This window comes from Drosophila montana, unplaced genomic scaffold (assembly GCF_035044405.1).
Source record: "Drosophila montana isolate Dmon_TW-CO22-7 unplaced genomic scaffold, ASM3504440v1 contig_2626_1, whole genome shotgun sequence".
Lineage (NCBI taxonomy): Eukaryota > Metazoa > Arthropoda > Insecta > Diptera > Drosophilidae > Drosophila > Drosophila montana.
Window position 1 is genome coordinate 296602 of NW_026997490.1, and position 21705 is coordinate 318306.

A 21705-nucleotide genomic window follows, 5' to 3' on the forward strand; every position below is an offset into this window, starting at 1 on the left:
GTATGTATATATGTATTTATGTATGTATGATGTATGTTTGTATGTTTGTTTGTTTGTACATATGTATGTAAGTTCGTATGTATGTATGTATGCATGTATGCATGCATGTATGTATGTATGTATGTATGTATGTATGTGTGTATGTATACATGTATGTAAGTATGCATGTATGTATGTACACATGAATGTATGTATGTATGTATGTATGTATGTATGTATGATGTATGTTTGTATGTTTGTTTGTTTGTACATATGTATGTAAGTTCGTATGTATGTATGTATGCATGTATGCATGCATGTATGTATGTATGTATGTATGATGTATGTTTGTATGTTTGTTTGTTTGTACATATGTATATAAGTTCGTATGTATGTATGTATGTATGTATGCATGTATGCATGCATGTACATATGTATGTATGTATGTATGCATGAATGTATGTATGTATGTATATATGAATGTATGCATGCATGTATGTATGTATGCATGTGTGTATGTATGTATGTATGTACATGTGTACATGTGTATGTAAGTACGTAAGTATGTGTGTGTATGTGTATGTAAATTCCGGACATGTATTCATACATGTTTGCATGCATGCATGTTTGCATATGTACATAACAAACATGCATACATGTATGTACAAACAGAAATACATATGAAAACTTAAAACTGCGCCTTTCATTTTCACCAAAAAGAAATGCATTTTTCGAGAAGTGGGAAACATACCTCAAATAAATTTGAACAAAGATCTTTGAAAATAAGTTTGAGACCGATCCGATGGTAAACAAAAAATCATCACATAAGGTAACTACAGTGAAAATTTCAGATTCCTAGCTCTTACAGATTGGGCTGTATGTTCATCACCAATCATTCAGTCAGTCAGTCAGGGCAAACAGTATTATATATGGAGATAATCTGTTTATGCACTCCAGCAAATGTCTTATAGAGTTGCCACCATATGGAAAAAGATTTCGCTCCCCGTTTGAAATCAATAGCAGCTGAAAGCGCGCTGAGAACACGCATCCGCCTTAAGAATCGCATTAAATAAAACGCTGGCAATCGCTTTATTAGCAAACTGGCCAACGCAATGCTGGCCAATAATTTAGCTGACCCGGGTCGTTGCCAATTGATCCTCAGTGGAGCACATCCGTTCCGGCCGTAAAAAAGTTAAGCATAAGCCGATACAGAAAAAAAAGTATTGATTGCACATAATTATAGGATACCCAAACGAGACGCCCCAGTTGCAGCCTCGGCCCACATCAAAAAGTGAAAAGTGAACTTTAAAAAATGCGCAAAAAATAATCAAAAATTTCGAACGCATAACTTGACCAACATTTGCGCATAATTATGACCGGCAACTGGTTTTGAGCCTCTTTTTTGAACCGTTTTAATGTGATACGCATACAAATCGGAAGTTACAGCTTTAAATTTAATGCGCTTACTTTAAAGAGTGTTGAAAGCGCAGCGATCAAATTGCCAGCATGCATGCAGTTGGCGGCAAGTGGCAGCTAGGCCGTCAGATTGCTGCCACACATAATCGGACAACCGGACAATCTTTTGGCATTGTTTTAGCAAAACATTTGTTTAAACAATTTAAAAGTGCGTGGCAGGAAATAACGTATATTTTTCAAATGGTTCTGCAGCTCTTCACTTAACGAAACTAATGCACACTTAACGAAAGCTGCGTCCCTGACAAAAGATGACAGCTCCAATATTAGAGAATAGAAAAACTATTAAGCAATAGATGTCGCCATTCGTCTGCCGTTGCCGGACAACCTAACAATGTGAATTATTCAACACAGAACTTGACAAGTGCAAATTTCCTAACAATTGAGATTTCCTTCCCAAGTGAGAAAGATTGAAAGGCATCATTTGTTTAAACAACTTTAAAACTGATTGGCAGAAATTAACGTCTTTTTTGAAATGCCTTTTCAGTTCCACACTTAACGAACGAAGTTGCTCCACTGACACAAGCTGGCAGCTCTGATATTAGAAATACTACTGAGCAACAGACGTCGCCACTTGCCTGCCAGGTCGCCGTTGAGCTCCACACTTAACGAAACTAATGCATACTTAACGAACGCTGCGCCACTGACACAAGCTGCCAGCTCCGATATCATGAACACCATTGAACAATAGATGTCGCCACTCGGCTGCCAGGTTGCCCGGCAACCATTTGAATTAATCAAAACAGAACATGACAAGTGCAAATTTGCTTACGACAAGCCGTAAATCAAGTGAGAAAATCAAATAATAAATATGAAATTCATACCTCTGCACACGACAAACACGTCGATTGTGTACAAGAACTCGCTTTGCTCGCTGGCATCGCTGCTGGTGCTCGTTTTCATCGCCTTGTCTGTGATGCTGCCCGTTTTATTGGTTTCAGTGCTGAGTCCCTACTCCGGCATATCCGAGTCCCGTGTGTTATATGAACAGCCCGTCGTACAGTTCAAATATCAATATATATTCGTGGCCAACATGGAGGCCAAGCTGGAAAATGCATCGCTGGAAGAGTCCTTTTTGGCGTGCAGCAGTTTTGGCAACTTGAATGCACGCCTGCAGAACTATTCGAGCCGCTGCGATGCGACCAAATATTGGACACAGGATTTGGATTACGATACGGTCACGGATCGGCTGCACTTTCAGCTGGAACTGCAGCAGCTGCCCGCACGCCTGATGAACTTTGATTTGTTGCTGTTCTTCGAGGCGCAGCTGCGGCACAAGTGCATCCTCAATCCGCCCGCTGTGCTGGCGCATCAGCTGCAGCTGCCACAGGCGGCGCGTCTGCAAAACGGACGCATCCAGCTGAAGGGTGAGCTGAAGCTGAAGCAATATGTGGAGTTCACCTGCCCCTTTCCGGGTCGCAACATCCAAACACACTTTCGCCAGGTGCAGCTGGACACGAATAACAGCCAGGCGGATATGTCGCAATATAAGATGGAATCGCTGCTGGCTCAGGTCAAGGCAAATCCAGCCTACTTTCAGCTGGCCGTGCAGGAAACCTATTACAGGCCCAGTGCGCCGCGCTTGGAGCCCGGCCTGAATATCGAACTGGAGTTGGATGTGCTGCAATTGCCGGCACGCTATCATTTGAGCATTTGGGAGCGTCTGGGTCAGTTCTGGTTGTATTTCGCCTCATTCTTTGGCATTTCGTTTTACCTGATGAACAAGCTGAAGGATTTTCTGTTCGGCCGACACATCATACGCTCCTGGGAGATAATACCGTGGAAGAAGCTCTACTGACACGAATCGGGCGCCATACTCGAAATGGACGACTTCTCGATTGGCGAATGAGACAACACATTTTACAATTTCAGTCAATGTGTAAATTAAATAACAATTATACAATGAATTTAAGCGGTGCGCGGACGATGTCTTGGGGGGAATTTTCTATTTGTCGCGACTATTCGACATGAGCGCCAAATTGCCGAATGCCGATGAGGAGCGCTCCGGCGTGGGATCGTAGGCGCGATTATCCTCCAGAACGATGGTGGTGCGTGGGTAATGGTCCAATTGCACAAACAAATAACGAAATTCCAGTTTGCCCGCCGAGTTCTATGCACAAAAAAAGATAGTAAACAATTACAAAAACATATACATATATAGATAGATAAAGCACATGACGCACCCTTCTCGATTCCAGCTGTACGGTTGCCTTATTGCGCAGTCCCTGCACGTAGAACTGCATGCGCATGTGGGGCACACCGTTGCGCTCGAAGCTGCTGTGGGCCACATGCTGGCGACGACCGCGACGCGACGTCTCGCCAAAGCCCTTAATGGGCGCACCGATGGCATCTTGTACACGCGGGTCCTCAACCACTCGTTCCAGGGCCTTGGAATAAATATTGCAAGAGCTCTCCTTGGAGAAAAGCTCGCGGAAAATGGCATAAAACATGATGCCTGTCACACCCAGTCCGGCCAAGATGATGGCCGTATAACTGGCTGTCTTTGTGTTCTCCTTGATCTTTTCGCCAATGGGACGCACGTCTGTGGAGACATTGCTGCCGCCGCCACTTGATTCCTGCAGTGCGCCGCCACCACTAGAGCCACCTAAAGACGACTTATTAGCTAATTGCAGTTTTCTTTATGGGATTACAGACCACTTCGCGCTTCCTGTGCTACACGACTGCTCAAATGCAGCGGTGCGAGACATCGGAGACGCGCAGCTGTGGACAGCAGCACCCTTTGCCTGTGCAGCATAAAACTACGCAGTAGTATGGACTGTGCCATGTTTATTAATAAAACAATAATCAAATAATGTCGGAAATTATCGTGTGCAAATAAAAATATATAAGTTAAACATCTGTTTTGATGACACTGGTGATGAGTTCTTTGACGATATTTTATATAATGAAACCTGAAAGTCGTGACGGCTATCGATATACGCTTAGAGGTGGCATTCGGACTTCTGGAATTTTCGCTACCCACTTACATTAAAAGATCCTAAATATGATAGCATATACTTAACGTGACATCACATTGCATTAAATTAGGACTAATTGGGTTTTTCTTCTTTTAAAGCAAAACTATTGGCAAGTAGTGACGTCACGCACCATACAATTTATTTGCGACCATCGATAACTTTGGTAATCACTTAAGACCTGCTATCGATAAGCAATCGTAGACGGCTTACATTTGTGAAAACAACAAAATTAAAACGATATAAAAACAAGTGCGTAACCTTTCTACACCAGTTAGTAAAAAGTGCGCAATCACGTCGCTACCAAGTCTAGTCGGTCGTATCGTCAAGCGTACATTCGCAGGCGGTGTTAATAAATTACAAACAAGCAAAATTATGGTCGTAACACACAACGTCAAGGGCTACGATGAGTTCTCCAAGAAAATGGAGGAACTCGAAACCGGTGACGGCAATAACCCGGTGCATGTTTTGTTCAGCGGCGGCAAGGATGAAAACGGCGAGAGCTGGTGTCCATACTGTGTCAAGGGTAATACGGTCGTCTCTAGTGGCTAACCACCAAATGCCCTCAATTACAATTACCCAACTCCCAAGTGCTTATTTTTGTCGCCCACAGCGGAGCCGGTGATACACGATGCGTTAAAGAAGGCCGCTGAGAACTCCCACTTTGTGCATGTCGATGTCGGCGAGCGCTCATAGTAAGTAGTAATAAAACTAAGTATATAAAAAACAAGTAAGAGCTGTTATTTTGGGCGTGCCGAAGTCTGAATACTCTGGCAGAAACATAGTGTGTTTGCGGTAGATTTCTATACTTAATATCATATAAACTCCAGTTTAAACTGATTGTTCCTTTTGGAGCTATATGATATAGGGGTCCGATAAAGACAAGATCTTGCTCACTTCTTAAGTAAACCTCGTAATAACCGAGTTTAGCTTAGAATATCTTAGTTAACAAAGATGTTCTTATTATAATCTCTTTTTAACAATATTTCTCATGAAAACTATATGATATATTGATCCCAAGTGGATAATATTTAGCCAATATGTTAGGAGCTTAGTGGAGTTAGCAATTGTTGAGTTTGGTGAAGATAGCTTGAAAAACAAACAAGTTTTTCATACCAGACCTAGTTATCAAATGATACTTCCTATGGAAGCTATATGATATAGTGGTCCGATACTGTCCGTTTCGACATACATATATGTAGTCTTAAGCTGAACGTGGCGCTTAGTTCAGTGATTCATACCTACCCCCGTTGTGCCACATATTTCGTGACGAAATTCTAATACGCCCCACAAGGGTAGAATAAACACTATTGTATAGAAAACTAATTATATATATGTACATTTGTATAGTTGTTGTTGTAATGTTATGAGAACGTGCGACGATAGCCCTCAACAACATTATACAGCAACTTTTCAGTATACATATATAGGCATGAGTGTATATACATATATGTAGTCACGCCCAGTACATTCGTGATAAAAAATTAGCAAAGTCGATCGACTAAGTGGCTTTTGATTGTTCTTTTTATCTTTATATGGGTAAACTTCAAAGAATGCGAGCGAATTACTGATTAAGATTATGTTTTTAAATTTAAGCTGGAAAGACTTGAACTGTCCGTTCCGCAAAGACCCCAACACGCATCTGATTTTCCTACCCACACTGCTGCGCTGGAAGTCGCCACAGCGTTTGGATGGCGAGCGCTGCTCCAACAAGGATCTGGTCGAGATGATGTTCGAGGATGAGGAATAATATGCATACTCTCAATTGTCGGCAGCCTCCTCAACATTTATATTAGTTTCATATTTTTATTTCGGAATGTTCATTAAAGTTCTTTTAAATGTTCACTTCAGTAGTTGCTCTTGTACTTCTTGATCTCGACCATGACCACATGTATATTGGTCAGCTGGGCGCGCGCATTCGGCGTCAATAGCTTGTGGAAACGATGATAATATTGCACGAGACTGGCCAAAGCCAATTGCAGCAGCTGTGATCCGGTCAACAGCGATGGGAACGACAAAAGCACCTCGCGATTAAGTTCCTCCAGAGATTTCTTCCAGTTGGCAGAGAAGCTGGCCACCAGCCCCAGACTGCGTCGCTCCTGCTTGCGCAGCTCATCCGATTGATCCTTTTCAAGGTACGGCTCGCACTCCTTGACAAATTGTATAATGCCTCCGAAGTGTGGCGCCAAGATCTCATCCACATACTCAGCACTGCGAGCATTCAACTGTTCACGGAATGCCTCAGCCTCTTTGGAGTTGTCACGTGTATGCTCCATGAGCACGCCCAGCACAAGGTCATAGTTGTTGATCAAATAAATGAGCTGATCCTTGCGTGTAGCGAAAATGGCCGCCATGCGTAATATAAAGCATTCCACTTCGTTTTGCAGCTCCAACAGCAGCCGGCTGACCAGCTCATTGGGAAACTGCTCCGAGATTCCCACAATGGCGGCACTAAATTCAGCATAGCGACGCGTTATCTTTAGGATAGAGCTATTAAAAACGGATACACTTTATTAATGGGCTGCTCCACTTACATAATGTGGACCCATTTCCTTGCTGAACTTGGTCGGATCACAGTCGTGTATGCTCTGAATGTTTAGACGAAAAACATGCTCCAAACGCGGCCAAATAACCGACTGCAACGAGTCCCAGTATCTGTAAAAGAAATGAAGGTATATGTAAAATCTGCTTTGTTAAAAATTTTAGAAGTAGTTTATCGTTTTTGTTCGCGTTCACCAATAGACTGAAACTAAACCATCGACTTTTTTGAGCTACTCCCACAAAAACAATGTAGGATAAGGCATGGTGTTCTGTTTAACTTTCTAATGAGCTCTTATCCGGGGCCAAGTCATGTTGTACTTACTTATCCAGCGCAGGCACACAGCGCTTGTGGCACATGAGCTGATAGCGAAAGATGAGGTGTATGCAAAGGAACATGGCTATCGTATCATAGCAATCGTGTATAGATGTTTCCAGATTTTTCTAGCGAAACAGAAGCGATTAAATGCTATACATGAATACGCTTTAGATTTATGGACACATACAATCATCAACGTCAATGTTTTGCCCATGATTTGGTTAAACAAATCCTGTGCTTGGGTGCCACGCACCATAAAGAATTCAGTCACAAATAAATACTCCCGACAGGCGTTGTCAACCAAAGCATATTGCTCGGAGCGGAAAAGTGCCTCCACCGTGTACTGCAGAAATAAATGCAAATTTAGACTAGAATCTTTAGGGTATACACAGAGCTTACGCGATTCTTGAGCTGCGCATGGGGCACTATAATGGGCGCCTCCAGCTGTTGATTAAGTATATCCCCACGTTTGCCAATGGTAAAGATTGTACTCTTATGCTTAAGGCTGGTGGTTTTGGCAAACAAACCTTTGGAAGCATTATCCTCTATGCCCATTAGATCGTCCTTGCTGCAGGATTCCTCAAACTTGAGGCTTGTCAGGCGTGTCGAGTAGCTCTGCAAGCAAAATAGTATTAGTATACTGAACTATTTACAATCTGGAAGCTTACTTTAAAGTAACTATAGTATATTTTGCTCATGGTATCGATGTATTCGCTGCATATCTCCTGGGCCACATGCCGCTCGTTGGACAGTATAAACTCGAAGAAGAACTTATGCTTCAGCATGGCGTTCTGTGGTATCTGGTAGTTGGTCATGGGCTTGCGGAATTTGTAGATCTGTTCGAGCAGATAGCTGCGTATCTTGGACATGGCTTTGAGGCGCAGCTTGTGCAACACATCGCTGACATCGCTCGTCGATTTGGATTCCTTGAAACTTAGCTCCTTAACCAGCGACAGCTTGTGATTCAGCACGTTCAGTTGGGTGCTAAATTCGCGCTCTGTCACCGCCGTGTCCATGATGATGTTGATCATCTCCTCCGATACAGCCATGTCCTCGATGAACTGCGACAGCTGTGCCTTCACCGACTGCCTGTTGGTCAATTGCAGCGACATGGACACCGATTTTCGCTGTAGCTGGGTTATTTCGGTGCTGATATTGTTGAGGACGCTCTGAAAGCTCATTAACATGTTCTCCATGCGTTCCAGGACATCGTCACAGTCGTTGATTTGATTGTGCAGACTGGCAATGTTCTGCGATTCGGCAATATAATCCTCAATTGATCTGTTCTCCACATCCTTAAATTCTTTTTCGATTTGCCGCGAATATTGACGCAGGTCTGTGGTGTTCTTTAAGATTTCGCGCACTTCATCATTGTCAAGTGACGCTTCCTTAAGAGCGTCCATGTTTACGTGAGTTTCCAACTCAAAATTGGGTGCAGTTTTCTATGATATCTATCCAGATGATAAGGCCATGTATGCTGTTCACAGTAGGTGCGAAAACAGGCAAGCTACCAGCTCAAAGTGTTTGCATACTTTACTTGGGTAACAATTTAGCCGTAATTAAAATAATGTTTTTATAAATTCAATAAGTAGTTACATTATAGACTTCTAATGACCGATTAGACTATTTTGTATCACGACCTGCATACCCAGCTTCAGTTATAAACAGCTGTCTGATGCTGTGAATATCGATAAGTACCGATAGCCGCGGAATATCGCATAGGGCTCGATAAATATGCTCCGTCAGTTTTGCAATTGTAAACAAGTTTGTAAGTGCTTTGTGATATTGAAACGACGCGAATATTAAAGAAAATTGGAAAATTATGCTAAAATGTCAGAATTGAATCGCATATTCTGTGAAATGAAGTCGCAGTGTGCACAAAACGTCGATTGGACCAATGTGGAAGGCTGGCTATGCGATGATGACAGTGATGAGGTGATACAACGTCGGGCCAGTAAATTCTGGGCACTGCCCATGTGCCGGCAGAATCTGGAAGTGCAGGATACTCAATTGCAAACGCTACGGGATCTATCCCAGTGCATCAGACTGTTGCGTTCGACCGACACTGAAACCGAAAACAACTTTGACGTTACCCATGATAATTGGACTAACATCGAGGAAATCGCGCCAAAGGATTATTTGGCATACATTTATGCACTCACCAGTCTGGCAACATTGCCCCAAGACATACTGGAATATGCTCCCACGGCTTTAAATGAAAATATAAACGTGCAGCTGGCGCTCAATGCAGTTAGCACGTATTTTCTAACACTGACTATACCTGGCGCCAAAAGTTATGGCGTTTTCGACGAAGCTGTCATAGAGCACTGTCTGCGAGTATTCCGACTGCTTGAACAACATGCCAACTCCAGTGCGCGGGCTAACAATATATGGATATTGTTTCTAACTATTTGCGATGATCTGAAACTGGTATTTCGCTATGTGCACTTTAAGGATCACCTAAAGCCACGTGACAACATAATGCGTTGTCTCTTTGAAATACTCTACATAAATTTTAGACATGGTTACAACAATTCATGTGAGTATTTCATTGTTATAACTGTATATTTAGCCCGCCATTTTTATAAGCCCCTTTTAAATTGTGCAGAGGCGCAATAATTTAGTTTGGTGTAAAATATGTTTAATTATATTTGGAATTGTGTTTACTTAACACTATGCAATATGATACACATGCAGAATAAGTGTGAATATTGAAATTATTAGAAATTCATAGTGACTGATAAATCTGCGCATCACTTGTTATTTTTGCGCTATATGTGCACACTGATTTTAGTCAACCGGCGATTGTGTGCACACACTGGCAGCTGGCCGACAGCTGTTTATGTGAGGCAAAGATTATACAAACGGTTCTTGAATGAAAACGCGTATTAAATTGTAATTTCAAATTGTAAAAGATAGCTATAAATGCTACGCACATTTGGCTCAGTGCGCGTGCATTGCCAGCAACTGCTGAAGCAAAGCCGCGCCGCAAACAAATCACAACTTCCGCTGCGAACATGTCGTCCACAGTCAACACTAGGCGGCAACCGCGGCGATTCAGATGCAGCGCGTAAATTACGCGCAAAGTCGACACTATACTACATAACCGCTGGCGGTGTGCTCATAGTGGGTCTCAGCTATGCGGCTGTGCCATTATACAGCATCTTTTGCCAGGCGTACAGTTATGGAGGCACCACCTCAGAGGGTCACGATGCCGAGAAGGTGGAGCACATGGTCAAAGTGAAGGATCGCGTGCTGAAGATTCGTTTCAATGCCGACATTGGCTCCTCCATGCGTTGGAATTTTAAGCCCCAACAGTATGAAATTAAAGTGGCGCCGGGTGAGACAGCGCTCGCTTTCTACACAGCCAAAAATCCCACGGACAAGCCGGTGGTTGGGATTAGCACCTACAATGTGATTCCATTTGAGGCGGGCGCATATTTCAATAAGATCCAATGCTTTTGCTTCGAAGAGCAAATGCTTAATCCTCACGAGGAAGTGGATATGCCCGTCTTCTTCTACATTGATCCAGAAATCACGCAAGATCCGGCGCTCGAGTATTGTGACACCATTACACTGTCCTACACGTTCTTCGAGGCTAAGGAGGGTTTGCAACTAAACTTTCCCAGTTACGCTAAACCCCACACAGCCAAGGCATAGAATTCGCTGCTTCTGTAAAGATGTGATGAAATAAATTGTTGTTTACCTTTTTAAAGAGCAATGCTATTAAATCGAAAATTTGTAAGAACTTGTTGCCACATATACATATATTTGAGATATTTCAAATAGTTAAGGGACCTTACGGTCTCTTAAACTCAAGGTCAACTGTGATTACTTATGGATATTATCATCATATATGTATATATATATATATATTCTGTATGGGAGCAGAGATGTCTCCTTAAAAACGTTTCCTATTTCGCGACGAAATGTTTTATACATCCTGCATCGATGAGTGTAAAGTGAAAACACAAATCGATTGTCTATCGATAGTTCGAGTGTCTTTCACAGTTTGAGAACGACTGCAATTGAAGTGGTGTAGTACATTTGAAGACGATAACTGCAAGCGAAACAGCTGTTAAACTTTCAAAACGATATGTTATCGGTTTTCAGTAACTGATTAAAACATATGACGCGCGTTCAATGAACGCTGAAAGAGCGAGTTTATAAATAGATTAAAGACTGAGAGACGCTCCACAGTTGTCCAGCAGCCGCAGCCGCCGCATCCGTTCGTTTGACCTATTTGAACTAAATTGAATGTATTTGGCATGACGTGGAGATGCGTCTAGAATTTGGAGTGCTCCTAATATGCGCCCTGGGCGCCGGCTGGACATTGGGTTTGGAGTATGAGCAGCCAACGGTGCTCATAACGCTGCTCGTGCGCAACAAGGCGCACATATTGCCCATGTTCCTGAGCTATGTGGAGCAGCTGGATTATCCCAAGCAGCGCATAGCCTTTTGGTAAGTGAACAGCAAGAAGTGCGGTTAGGATTTGGAGTACATCATGTCTATGTATACAGGCTACGCTGTGATCACAGCAGCGATAATAGCATACAACTGCTACAGCAGTGGCTAGAACATTCCGGCGATTTTTATCACAGCATCAACTATGCCTTCAACGACGAAACGACGCGTTATCAGAACGAAAGCTCTGCTTACGACTGGCCGGTGTCGCGTTTCAAGCATGTGATTGCCCTGAAAGAGGAGGCGCTGCAATATGCGCGCGATATTTGGGCTGATTTCATATTCTTCTTGGATGCCGATGTGCTGCTGACAGCGCCGCAGACCCTAAAAGTGCTCACGGCCTTGCAGCTGCCCATTGTGGCGCCCATGCTGCAGTCGGAGAGTCTCTACTCGAATTTCTGGTGCGGCATGACCGAAGAGTATTACTATCAGCGTACCGACGAGTATAAAGAGATCTATCATGGCGATAAGGTCGGCGTCTTTGCTGTGCCCATGGTGCACACAGCTGTGCTGGTGGACATGAACTATGCGGGCGCACGTTATCTGACCTTTGACCGCCAGCGGCTGGTGCAGATGCAGCAAAGATCCACACAGCAAGTGGCGCTATACAATGGACCCGTGGACGACATCATTGTGTTTGCCATGTCCGCCAACCATTCGGGCGTGCCGCTGCATATATGCAATAAGTTGCCCTTTGGCTATATGATGCAGCCCCTGGAAACCTCGGACACACTGCAGCAGGATTTGCAGCAGTTGAACAATTTAAGGGTCAACATGGTGTACGATTTGGGCGCTGTGCCGCCCGTGCAGCCGTACCTGCAACGCCATTTACAGTTGCCAGAGAAAACAAAACTCAATTTGGATAACATATTCATGATTAATCTGCAAAGACGGCCGGAAAGGCGTCGGAAAATGGAGCAACTGTTCGTTGAACTGGGTCTGCAAGTGGAACACTTTGCAGCCGTCGATGGCAAGCAGCTAAATGCACAGCTTGTGCAGGAAATGGGCATTAGTTTTTTGCCCGGCTATGAGGATCCATATCACCATCGTCCCATGACCATGGGCGAAATTGGTTGCTTTCTCAGTCACTATCGCATTTGGCAGCAGATTGTGCAGCGGCAGCTGCGCCAGGTGCTCATCCTGGAGGATGACATACGCTTTGAGCCGTATTTCACGGGGAGTGCACAGCGCGTGCTGCAACAAGCCAGCAAATTTGACTATGACCTCATCTACTTTGGGCGAAAGCGTTTGAAGGATGAAAGCGAGCCTTGGGTCGAGGGCACCGATAGTCTCGTTCATGTCGGCTACTCCTACTGGACGCTGGCCTATGTCATTACGCTGCGTGGCGCTGAAAAGCTGCTGGCGGTTAAACCCCTAGAGAAACTCATACCGGTCGATGAGTTTTTGCCCGTCATGTTTGGCCGGCATCCGCAGAAAAATCTGAGCGAAGCTTTCGAGCCGCGCAATCTGATTGCATTTAGCGCCGCGCCCATGTTACTCTATCCCGTACACTATACGGGCGAGGCGGGCTATATATCCGATACGGAGGACTCTCAGCAAGTCGTCGAAGTAGTCAAACAGACATCAACATCCGGCGAGGCGCAGCTAAAAAGCAATCGCCAGCAAGTCTTTCCCAAAGAGGACATTAACAATCTGCTCGAACAGGACCTAAAGCTTGGTGAGAGCAGCCATGGCAACAATTTGCCACAGGTGAGCGTGAGCAAAAGCCACCAGGAGCTCTAAAAGCATTTTTCAAATAGAATTTCTACAATGCCAAATTCCTAGAATTAATGTAACTTAATTTTAAGCATAGTCTGTACCAAATGTGCCTTGTAACGTTAAGGCCTAAATTCACTTGATAAATGTTTAAATGTTCCATTTAAAACCAAAATCAGCTGCGAAAATTTTACGCTCTGCTGTTTGTAATTTGATTTCCACTTCAATATTCCATATATAAAAAATTCCTTGCTTTTAAATGAAGAGCTGATTTATTATATAATAATTATTGTCTTAATAACACACCCTTTGCAGAAGCTGTTCAAAAGCTTCTAAATAAGAAGTTTATATTCAAGTAAGCCTTTTAGACAGCCTTTATTGTATTGGTCAGAGACTGTAAAACTGTAAACACTTAAAGATAAAACATGCCGCGCACCCGTCCGTTTAACCCATGGCGCTCTTCATGAAAATGTTCTTGATGGGCGGCAAATTTTGGGTCAGCTGCAGGCCGAGACTGCGCAGCAGCACCACCGGACTAAATTCTGTGGAGTAGATCGTATGCAGGCCATGCACGCCCACCATAATGGGCACATTCTTGGCCAGGCATTTGCGTTCATATTTGATCAGATGCTGTGTGTCGCCCAGCTTGAAGCCAGCATAGGCGCCGGTGGCCAAAGTCTCCACCAGAATGCGCACATCACTGAAGCCCAAATTGACGCCTTGGCCAGCCAAAGGATGCACGCGATGTGCGGCATCGCCCACAAGAGCAGCGCCATTGCACACATACGACGAGGCATGCAGAAAGCCCAGTGGGAAGGTGGCGCGGGAGCCATCCTGCACGCCGCAAACACGCGGCGGATACTGACGCTGATGCTGTGATCCACTGTTACCAAAGAAGGAATTCAGTGCTTGCAGCGCCTTATCCGCCACATCCAAGCGTGGATATTCCCTGCAAAATGCCTCGTTTAGGGCATCCACAAATTGAGCTGATTCCATGGCCAGCAATTGCTTGGCATGCGGCACTGTGGTGCTCCAGACCAGCGAGCTTTGCTTGGAGCTCAGCGGCAACAGGGCAACGGGTCCGGTGGGCAAAAACCGTTGCCAGGCCACCGAATTATCGGAGTCCTCCTCCATGTTCAGGTCCAGTGTGGCCACCAAGCCCATTCGCTCATAGTTAAATGAGAAAACATCGACGCCCATTTGTTTGCGCACCACAGAATTTGCGCCATCGGCGCCAATGAGCAGTTCGCATGAAAAGCTGCGTCCATCCTGCAGCTGGACATGTGAGTGGGCTGTGCCAGTCTCACCGGGCAGGCGCACACATTCAATGCGAGCCTTATTCAGCACCTTCACATTATCCGCCGAATCGCGGACGCGTGCATAGACCGCATCCAGTATTAGATCATTCTCAATGATGCAGGCCACATCGCTGGCAAAGTTATCATGCTGGAATTGTATAAGCGCGTTACTGTTCGATTCCCACACCTGCATCTGCTTGACGGGCTTGTAGCGTGCCGCCTCGATGTGTGCCCAAGCATCAATCGATTTAAAGAGCTCCACGGAGTTCCGATTGATGGCCGAAACGCGATTTTGATAGGGTCCGCTTGAATTGAAGCCCTTGAATGGTGGCGCTCCCTCCAGCAGCAACACCTTCTTGTCCGCCAGTGTTGTATTTTTGGCCAGTGCAGCGGCCAGTGTTGTGCCCACTAAGCCACCTCCGCCAATTATGATATCATAGTGCTCCGTTGCCGGTGTAGTTTTTGTCGTTGTTGTTGAGCCTGCTGCTGTTGTCGTCAGCAATCGTTTGGCAATGCTGCGCACCTGGCTGGCCGCTGCAGCGCCGGCATTTTTGTGCAACAAAACCAACATCGTGCTGCAAAATTAACGCAAAATTATATTTATATTTCACAAGTCGAATTCGTTATTGTCGTTCGTAAGGGCACTGCTAGAGATGGACAATGGGCGGCGCGCGTCACTGTGAATGGCATATCGATTTCATTTTAGGGCAATCGATATTCACTATACTAATGTCTCTGGCTGTGCTGCCATAGCAGCAAAAGCTAGTTTTAGAGGAAAAAAAGCCGTACATATTTTTTAATAAAACCTAAAAACTTACTCTGCTACGATACTAACTTAACGCCAGAATACATTTCCTAAGCTCCTGGCTTAAAAGACATCAATGTCATATATTTTGTTAATATGTGTATGCCAATGCCTTATTTTTGGTAAACATTTACAGATAACGATGGCAAACGTAATCAAATACGATGTCCCAATAATTGAGCATTTACTGATAAAAGTCAAGTTTTAATTTTGCTTAACATAATTTTCATTGAATATTTTTTAACAAACCTGAAAAGTGACAACAAATTAAACGCAGCTTAAAAGCTAAATAACCGCTAAAGACTGGCATATTAGCTCATCTCTAGCTGAATGCATGCACTGTTTATGATGTGCGATAACGTGATGTGTTATCGATTGTTCTCCACCCAATTTTATCAGTTAAAAATTTGAATATTTCATTATATATATTCACAGGTGCACACCAATTGCATTTGAAATGCTTCGAGCTGTTTGATGAGATTACCAACGAACAGAATGGCGATGTGCACGAGACCTTGATGCATATAATGGGTCAAACATTTTCCATGCACATTTATCCGGAAAATTCAAAAGGTTCGGGCCCAAAAAGTGGCGAGCATATTTCAGATTGGTTCATCAAGCTTTTGGACAAGTATCCAGGAATAATTTCGGGCGTTTTAGCGTTATACATTGAGTGCGTGATTACTAATCCCATTAGGGAGGTGAGTCAAATATGCAGCATAAAATCAATAAAAAACTTTAGTAATTTTATTATTTGCTTCTAGTGGAAAATGGGAGATGAGAAAATTGCCATTGGCTATGCGGCCAAATATGATGCAGCTCTCTATGCCAAATGTAACAAGTCCTGCACGGAGATGTTACTGGAAACCATCAGAGCAGAAGATGCGGTGGGCATACAGATACGTACGCTCGAGCTTTTCGAACGTATTTTGCAGCATCAGACGCAGGTGGGGTGGCAAGTTTTTCGTTACGATGTGTCCACCGAGCCACGAGAAGTTGCGCTCTTAACGGAGACAATCCGTTGCCTTGATGATAAGACCTCCAGCGTGCGCCGCAAGGCCAGCCAGGTGCTAAGTCTATCCATTAAGCAGGGTTCGCCAATCACAACCCGCATACTCCACGAAGTCATCAGCTTTGTCCAATACGATGATGTAAAGACGCCACAAAAGCCAAATGCACGACAAATAGAGCTATCTCTCGAAAGGCCTGGTGACTTACAGTACGCCTACAGCTTCGAGGGCTTTGAGGAACTGGAACCGGAGGTTAAGAAAATGCCAAAAATTATCTATGAACGTTTTATGGCCGCCAACAATGGATTGGCGCGCTGCTCGGGCCTAGCCCTGCTGGAGCGTCTGGTGCAAATCAATCAGCGCATTATCTACAACACACAATTCGAGCGCGAAATGTCGGTGCTGGCCACTGATGCCCTTTCATCGGTGCGCAAAACGGCGCTGGAAACCATCGACTCGCTCCTGCAAAGCTACAACAATTGCACCATACTCATAGATGTCTATTGCCGCATATGGTCATGCATGCTCAACGATGAGGATACTGTACTCCAGAAATTGGCGTTGCATGTGAGTAATGAGAGCGTGGACTTGAATTATTTGTTTTTAGCTATGTTCTTGATCAGGATTTACATCGGAAGCGATCTAGCCATGTTCATCTGGGCTGGAGATTTTAAATTTGTAGTGTTTCTTTTAAACGAAACGCAGATTGAGTATATTTTTAATCTAGTCGATAAATTGGTTTATGCTTTTGAATCGGATATTAGCCCGGAGTAGTCCTTCATATAACACTCCTACCAAAATTGGAAACAAAACGCATTATTAAGACATGATATTTGGTATATACAGACATTATATTGTTCTGAAAATTTTAAAGTGATCGGACCATAAACACCGAAGGTATTTGAGAATGCATTTTGCAAAGTTGGGCTGAATGAAGAAGAAGGACAGCCACATCTGTGGGTTTTGTCTATATCTAACCTGGGTACATGGTATTTCATAGTTGTGCATTCTTAACTAACCTCAACATATCTTTAATAACATCTCATTTGCAGAGCTTCAATCGCAATGTCTTAATGAACATTCAACCTCTGGAGTTTTCCAATGAACCCAAGCATCTGCTGCCCTGGCACATATTGACCACGTTGTTAACATCGCAGCCGCGCGATTATTTGCAGCAAAGACTCACCCTTTTGCTGCAGAACGAGAATGTGGTGACGTGAGTAGCCTTAACTTAAATGAAACATTCATAAGTAAAATCCTCTCATGCCACTTTGCTTACAGTCCCAGGTTGGTGAATACCATAATATCGCATTTGAACACACCAATGGCAACGGAGGCGTGGACACTGCTCCTCTTAATATCCAGTCGCATCACAAATAATTTAGACTCAATTATTCCAACATTCGATGGCCTGTCATCGTACAATATGAAGTCTAATCAGGTGTTGGCACTTCAATTGATCTGCTACTGTCTGTCCAATTTTTCCAAGGCGTCACTCAATCAGCTCTTTATACGTTTGCTCTCGGTTCTGAGCACGGGCAGCATTTGGCTGGCCCTTATCTCGCCTGCGATACTCCTATTGCATCACATAGATCAATTGTCCCATAGTCAGGCCCCAGCGGATAGCGTCAGTGTCGAGAATTGGCAACAAAAGCTGCTCGAGGATGTCATGTCGGCCACAAAGCTGTGCATGGAGAACTTTGAAGCGGATCACATACGCTTAGCTTCACTTCTGGCCACATATTCGGAGCTGATTGTAATGTTGCCGCAGCCTGCGGATGAGAGAATTGTTAACTTTGTGCTTGGCTATGTGAAATTATGCATTGGCCTGAATGAGGCCAGTTTCGATACGGAGAACGAGCGCATCATGAACTGGATGGTTGTAATTGCTGGTCGGCTCTCCCTGCGGGACAATCAACTGGCACACAGAGTTTCCAAAATGTATGGCCAGATACTAAGCCGCAATGACAGGCCACAATTGATAAATAGCACACTGATTGGCCTCAATGATTTGGGCAAGAAATATCCCACAATACTGGAAAGCAATATGAAATGTATTCTAGTCAAGCTGTTCTCGAAATATGCCACAACCCGTGTGCGCACCTATCGCTGTGTCAAGGATGTTATCCTGGCGGGCAATATTAAATTGAAAGGCGCCATTTTGGTCTCTCTGCTGGCGGGCCTGGTGGATGACAGTGCCGAGGTGGCGCGCGAAGCGGATGCCTTTTTTATGCGCTACAAAAAATTGTACGACAAGTCCTTGTTTCATCATTGTCTCAAGGAGATTCCCTTCGATTTGAACGACCAGGCGTTTCTAATCGGCTCAGCGCGCATGGAGCCCGGCTTCAAGTCGCCGTTAAAGGGAGCAGCGCATAAAAAACATCGACGTCTGCTATATAATCACATACTCGCCGCGCTAGATGAAACTACGCTGCTGTTGTACTTCGGACAGCTAAAGCTGCTAGCCGGTAAGCTAAATCAGCTCAATAATTAAAGCCTCAATAAATAAAACCTACCAAACTTGTAGAGAAAACAAAGGACACGGCATTTATTAAATTACCCGGCGCCTTGGACGTTGTCATGGACATACTCTTTGTGATGCGACGCATATGCTTTTGCACCAAGAGCAAACGTCAGCAGAACGGGGGCGATAATGACGATGATGCCGTGATGGCGGAGGAAGAGCCACCAGCACCAGCAACACCTTCAAGGGAACAGCAGCCAGCAAACGAGAGTGCAGCAACAAGCAAGGGTCGTGGACGCGGCAGCGCACGTAAACGTGAATTGGCCGAGGAGCCGGTAATTGTCTTGAGTCTTAGCTTCGTCTATAGAATTTTATATATATATATATATATATATATATATCCCTTAACAGCTAAAGCAACTGGAGCGCTGTCTGCGCTATGTGGAGGAAACGCATCGGCATTTGCGTAATTACATGAACCAGGAACTGCATCGGGAGTTTAATAAATTTTGCCGTGCCATGGCTATGCGTTTTCCCAACTTGACAGACTTTGCGCAGCCGGCGCAATTCTGGCAAAAATATAAATCCAAATCGGGACCCAGATCCAAGCGACGTCGTGTCAACGAAGACGGTGACGATGCTGCTGGCGAAGAATCGGTGGACAGCAATAGCGATACGGACAATGAACTGCCGCTGGAGCGGCACAAGCACGTAACCACAACACCAGAGGGCGGGCAGCGCAGAAGTAACTACGATTTGCTGGCTACGGAGCTAATCTTCCAACCGCTTGAATGGTAGACGGAGAGAGATCCGAACACATATAAAAACCTAATAAACATAACGTATTTTTGCATGGACCGCTTGGAGAGACCTGATAACTATAAAAACCTCATGTACATATTCTATTCCTAAGATTCTGTAGAAACCTAATGTATAGACTACTTAATGTACAGCTTGTATTTTTACATAATGCATAGACGTATATGCATGGTTGAACTGATTTATATACATTTATATGTGGTTGTATTGTTTTATGACAACTAGCTTAATTATTAAGTTATAAAATTATATTTGAATGGCGAATTTATGCTGAAGTTATATTTTTTTTTTATTATTTTGTTAAATAAATGGAATGTAATTTATGTATTATAGACCTTAATAATGGCCTGCAACCCCCGCGCAAATTCGTGCAATATTACTTTGCCCACCTGCACCTCGTTCAGGCCAAGCTCCTCAGCCTCGGCGGCCTGCACCAGGATGCACTCCAGCAACGCTACATTCACGGGCTGTTTGCACACATTCACCTCCTTGGGCGGCGTTGATGGCTGGCTGGTGAAGAGCTGTGCTGGCTGCGTCTTCTTAACCGCAACAGCGGCATTCGGTGGTGGCAATGTGATTATATTCTCCAGATCCAAATCGGGCAGCTGTAGTATTTGCGGCGATGGAGCTGCTGGCTGTGCGGCCGCGCCAAATTGCTGACCGGCAAATGCCGCTGAACCGGGCGCGGGCTTGAGATGGATATTGATGCCAGCCTTGGCCGCTGCTGCCGCTGCCTTGGCACTCAGCGCAGCGGCACGTTCCCGCTTGGCGGCGAGCGCCGTTTTCTTTGGCGGCGTCGCCACAGCCAGTCGCTCCTCGGTGTTGCGGCAGCCTGTAGATAGATTGCGGAATGTGTAGCCATATGCTTTAGCTGCCATTGGGACTTACCAATGCATTTACAGTAAATGGAACAGATGGCCATGGATTGATAGCAATCGCAGTAATTTTTAATGCATTGCGAACGCTTGCAGCAGCAGCCTTTGGGCGCCTGTTGCTTGGGCTGTCGCTTTGATTGCTCTTTGTTAAAGTAATTACCCGACCTTACCTGGGACATTCTATTTTATTTTCTTTTTCAAATATTTTCTGCTATACGCCTGACAGCTGCTGTCATTTATTATTATGCTACTCTGCTTTCCAGGTGGAGAAGAGTATATTTGTTTTGTGCAAATTATTTTTGGACAGAGGCTTTCGAATATATTGGTATAGACCCGCGTTATATAGAGCTATGATTTTTGGTATACGCTCACCTGAAGCCGGGTATATTGCGACGGTGTATACCTTTTACAGTTTAGGAGCTAGATTCGTCGAGTTTTCCATGAAGTCATATTCATATTTCTGTCATATTTCTTGCCTATTAATAATATGCAAACACTTGCTATAAATTTTGTATGTCATTTTCAAACGGAAATTGCTACCGAAAAAAAAACATCAAATTGCGAATAACGGCATAAAACATTACCGTTGCCTATGGGCGGCGTGTACTCCTTGCGGGAGCACGCAAGTGTTGTAAAATGTTCGTTTACACGCGGCGCCCTTATTAAGCCCATGAAAATGGTTTGTTTTGCATTATGATAATAAATGTTTGTAATTAATGATAGTATCGCACTAGTTAATCTATTAAAGCTTAGTTAAACTAATTACATAGTTAAATATATATATATTATATTTAAATTTTACTTGTAATAAAGATAAAATTTGGTAAGTACCTTCGTTTAACAAGTGTTAATAAATTTTTATGTTTAACAAATATTTAGTAGTTGCTACATTTTCTATATATAAATGTGTATATATGTATATAATATGGCATGGCTTTATGTTATGATATTGTTGTTTTTGTTTTTGTTA

At 43.9% G+C, this 21705-nt stretch overlaps 9 protein-coding genes and 1 long non-coding RNA gene across 15 annotated transcripts; 5 read left to right on the forward strand and 5 right to left on the reverse strand.

The window, feature by feature from the left end:
- The first annotated feature begins 2018 nt into the window (after positions 1-2018).
- LOC135429216 (transmembrane protein 231) lies at positions 2019-3364 on the forward strand. Its single transcript, XM_064683477.1, has one exon. It carries the CDS (start codon positions 2264-2266, stop codon positions 3248-3250), a length of 987 nt encoding a protein of 328 aa, XP_064539547.1. The 5' UTR covers positions 2019-2263; the 3' UTR covers positions 3251-3364.
- LOC135429219 (mitochondrial import inner membrane translocase subunit Tim21) lies at positions 3311-4316 on the reverse strand. The gene is made up of 3 exons (XM_064683479.1): positions 4108-4316; positions 3636-4057; positions 3311-3562 (listed from the first exon to the last, which is right to left on the reverse strand). Exons 1-3 carry the CDS (start codon positions 4235-4237, stop codon positions 3398-3400), a joined length of 717 nt encoding a protein of 238 aa, XP_064539549.1. The 5' UTR covers positions 4238-4316; the 3' UTR covers positions 3311-3397.
- A 314-nt stretch (positions 4317-4630) lies between these two features.
- cl (clot) lies at positions 4631-6270 on the forward strand. The gene is made up of 3 exons (XM_064683483.1): positions 4631-4953; positions 5041-5122; positions 6024-6270. Exons 1-3 carry the CDS (start codon positions 4803-4805, stop codon positions 6175-6177), a joined length of 387 nt encoding a protein of 128 aa, XP_064539553.1. The 5' UTR covers positions 4631-4802; the 3' UTR covers positions 6178-6270.
- Positions 5930-8880, reverse strand: Vps52 (vacuolar protein sorting 52). Its single transcript, XM_064683470.1, has 6 exons — positions 7953-8880; positions 7684-7899; positions 7472-7627; positions 7291-7409; positions 6962-7082; positions 5930-6904 (listed from the first exon to the last, which is right to left on the reverse strand). The coding sequence occupies exons 1-6, from the start codon at positions 8685-8687 to the stop codon at positions 6275-6277; spliced, it is 1977 nt and encodes a 658-aa protein (XP_064539540.1). The 5' UTR covers positions 8688-8880; the 3' UTR covers positions 5930-6274.
- Positions 8881-9043: 163 nt separating this feature from the next.
- Cap-D3 (Chromosome associated protein D3) lies at positions 9044-20096 on the forward strand. Of its 3 annotated transcripts, XM_064683466.1 has the most exons (7): positions 9044-9823; positions 16003-16268; positions 16332-17144; positions 17630-17793; positions 17859-19045; positions 19105-19376; positions 19453-20096. In XM_064683466.1, the coding sequence occupies exons 1-7, from the start codon at positions 9115-9117 to the stop codon at positions 19837-19839; spliced, it is 3798 nt and encodes a 1265-aa protein (XP_064539536.1). In that variant the 5' UTR covers positions 9044-9114; the 3' UTR covers positions 19840-20096. The 3 variants fall into 3 exon arrangements, with proteins under 3 accessions (XP_064539536.1, XP_064539537.1, XP_064539538.1); XM_064683467.1 differs by lacking the exons at positions 9044-9823; positions 16003-16268; positions 16332-17144 and adding an exon at positions 17358-17559 and having other exon boundaries at positions 19453-20089; XM_064683468.1 differs by lacking the exons at positions 9044-9823; positions 16003-16268; positions 16332-17144 and adding an exon at positions 17549-17566 and having other exon boundaries at positions 19453-20087.
- On the forward strand, positions 10107-11032 carry LOC135429218 (cytochrome c oxidase assembly protein COX11, mitochondrial). The gene has a single exon (XM_064683478.1). The coding sequence runs from the start codon at positions 10210-10212 to the stop codon at positions 10942-10944; it is 735 nt and encodes a 244-aa protein (XP_064539548.1). The 5' UTR covers positions 10107-10209; the 3' UTR covers positions 10945-11032.
- On the forward strand, positions 11389-13787 carry LOC135429212 (glycosyltransferase 25 family member). The gene is made up of 2 exons (XM_064683471.1): positions 11389-11745; positions 11805-13787. Exons 1-2 carry the CDS (start codon positions 11564-11566, stop codon positions 13489-13491), a joined length of 1869 nt encoding a protein of 622 aa, XP_064539541.1. The 5' UTR covers positions 11389-11563; the 3' UTR covers positions 13492-13787.
- Positions 13827-15766, reverse strand: Coq6 (ubiquinone biosynthesis protein COQ6, mitochondrial). Of its 3 annotated transcripts, none has more exons than XM_064683474.1 (2): positions 15702-15766; positions 13827-15337 (listed from the first exon to the last, which is right to left on the reverse strand). In XM_064683474.1, exons 1-2 carry the CDS (start codon positions 15749-15751, stop codon positions 13909-13911), a joined length of 1479 nt encoding a protein of 492 aa, XP_064539544.1. In that variant the 5' UTR covers positions 15752-15766; the 3' UTR covers positions 13827-13908. The 3 variants fall into 3 exon arrangements, with proteins under 3 accessions (XP_064539544.1, XP_064539545.1, XP_064539546.1); XM_064683475.1 differs by lacking the exon at positions 15702-15766 and adding an exon at positions 15598-15629; XM_064683476.1 differs by lacking the exon at positions 15702-15766 and adding an exon at positions 15581-15595.
- On the reverse strand, positions 16297-17998 carry LOC135429222 (uncharacterized). The gene is made up of 3 exons (XR_010436386.1): positions 17857-17998; positions 17597-17770; positions 16297-17368 (listed from the first exon to the last, which is right to left on the reverse strand). It is a non-coding gene; the product is annotated as an uncharacterized LOC135429222 (long non-coding RNA).
- A 28-nt stretch (positions 20097-20124) lies between the features above and the next one.
- Positions 20125-21305, reverse strand: tomb (tombola). Of its 2 annotated transcripts, XM_064683481.1 has the most exons (4): positions 21108-21305; positions 20906-21045; positions 20749-20848; positions 20125-20692 (listed from the first exon to the last, which is right to left on the reverse strand). In XM_064683481.1, the coding sequence occupies exons 2-4, from the start codon at positions 20912-20914 to the stop codon at positions 20181-20183; spliced, it is 621 nt and encodes a 206-aa protein (XP_064539551.1). In that variant the 5' UTR covers positions 20915-21045; positions 21108-21305; the 3' UTR covers positions 20125-20180. The 2 variants fall into 2 exon arrangements, with proteins under 2 accessions (XP_064539551.1, XP_064539550.1); XM_064683480.1 differs by having other exon boundaries at positions 20749-21045; positions 21108-21299.
- Positions 21306-21705: the final 400 nt, after the last annotated feature.

Bases quoted from the DNA above. Each gene is read 5' to 3' on its own strand.
- LOC135429216 (XM_064683477.1), top strand. From the start codon at position 2,264: ATGAAATTCATACCTCTGCACACGACAAACACGTCGATTGTGTACAAG.
- LOC135429219 (XM_064683479.1), bottom strand. From the start codon at position 4,237: ATGGCACAGTCCATACTACTGCGTAGTTTTATGCTGCACAGGCAAAGG. The intron at 4,058-4,107 runs GTCTGTAATCCC...AGTCGTCTTTAG, and splicing joins AGCACAGGAAGCGCGAAGTG to GTGGCTCTAGTGGTGGCGGC. The intron at 3,563-3,635 runs GTGCGTCATGTG...TTTTGTGCATAG, and splicing joins TACAGCTGGAATCGAGAAGG to AACTCGGCGGGCAAACTGGA.
- cl (XM_064683483.1), top strand. From the start codon at position 4,803: ATGGTCGTAACACACAACGTCAAGGGCTACGATGAGTTCTCCAAGAAA. The intron at 4,954-5,040 runs GTAATACGGTCG...TGTCGCCCACAG, and splicing joins GTGTCCATACTGTGTCAAGG to CGGAGCCGGTGATACACGAT. The intron at 5,123-6,023 runs GTAAGTAGTAAT...TTTAAATTTAAG, and splicing joins GATGTCGGCGAGCGCTCATA to CTGGAAAGACTTGAACTGTC.
- Vps52 (XM_064683470.1), bottom strand. From the start codon at position 8,687: ATGGACGCTCTTAAGGAAGCGTCACTTGACAATGATGAAGTGCGCGAA. The intron at 7,900-7,952 runs GTAAGCTTCCAG...TTTTGCTTGCAG, and splicing joins TATACTATAGTTACTTTAAA to AGCTACTCGACACGCCTGAC. The intron at 7,628-7,683 runs GTAAGCTCTGTG...TTATTTCTGCAG, and splicing joins ATGCGCAGCTCAAGAATCGC to TACACGGTGGAGGCACTTTT.
- Cap-D3 (XM_064683466.1), top strand. From the start codon at position 9,115: ATGTCAGAATTGAATCGCATATTCTGTGAAATGAAGTCGCAGTGTGCA. The intron at 16,269-16,331 runs GTGAGTCAAATA...ATTTGCTTCTAG, and splicing joins TTACTAATCCCATTAGGGAG to TGGAAAATGGGAGATGAGAA. The intron at 17,145-17,629 runs GTGAGTAATGAG...TCTCATTTGCAG, and splicing joins TCCAGAAATTGGCGTTGCAT to AGCTTCAATCGCAATGTCTT.
- LOC135429218 (XM_064683478.1), top strand. From the start codon at position 10,210: ATGCTACGCACATTTGGCTCAGTGCGCGTGCATTGCCAGCAACTGCTG.
- LOC135429212 (XM_064683471.1), top strand. From the start codon at position 11,564: ATGCGTCTAGAATTTGGAGTGCTCCTAATATGCGCCCTGGGCGCCGGC. The intron at 11,746-11,804 runs GTAAGTGAACAG...CTATGTATACAG, and splicing joins AAGCAGCGCATAGCCTTTTG to GCTACGCTGTGATCACAGCA.
- Coq6 (XM_064683474.1), bottom strand. From the start codon at position 15,751: ATGCTCAATTATTGGGACATCGTATTTGATTACGTTTGCCATCGTTAT. The intron at 15,338-15,701 runs GTAAATGTTTAC...TTAATTTTGCAG, and splicing joins TACGTTTGCCATCGTTATCT to CACGATGTTGGTTTTGTTGC.
- tomb (XM_064683480.1), bottom strand. From the start codon at position 20,914: ATGTCCCAGGTAAGGTCGGGTAATTACTTTAACAAAGAGCAATCAAAG. The intron at 20,693-20,748 runs GTAAGTCCCAAT...ATCTATCTACAG, and splicing joins CATTTACTGTAAATGCATTG to GCTGCCGCAACACCGAGGAG.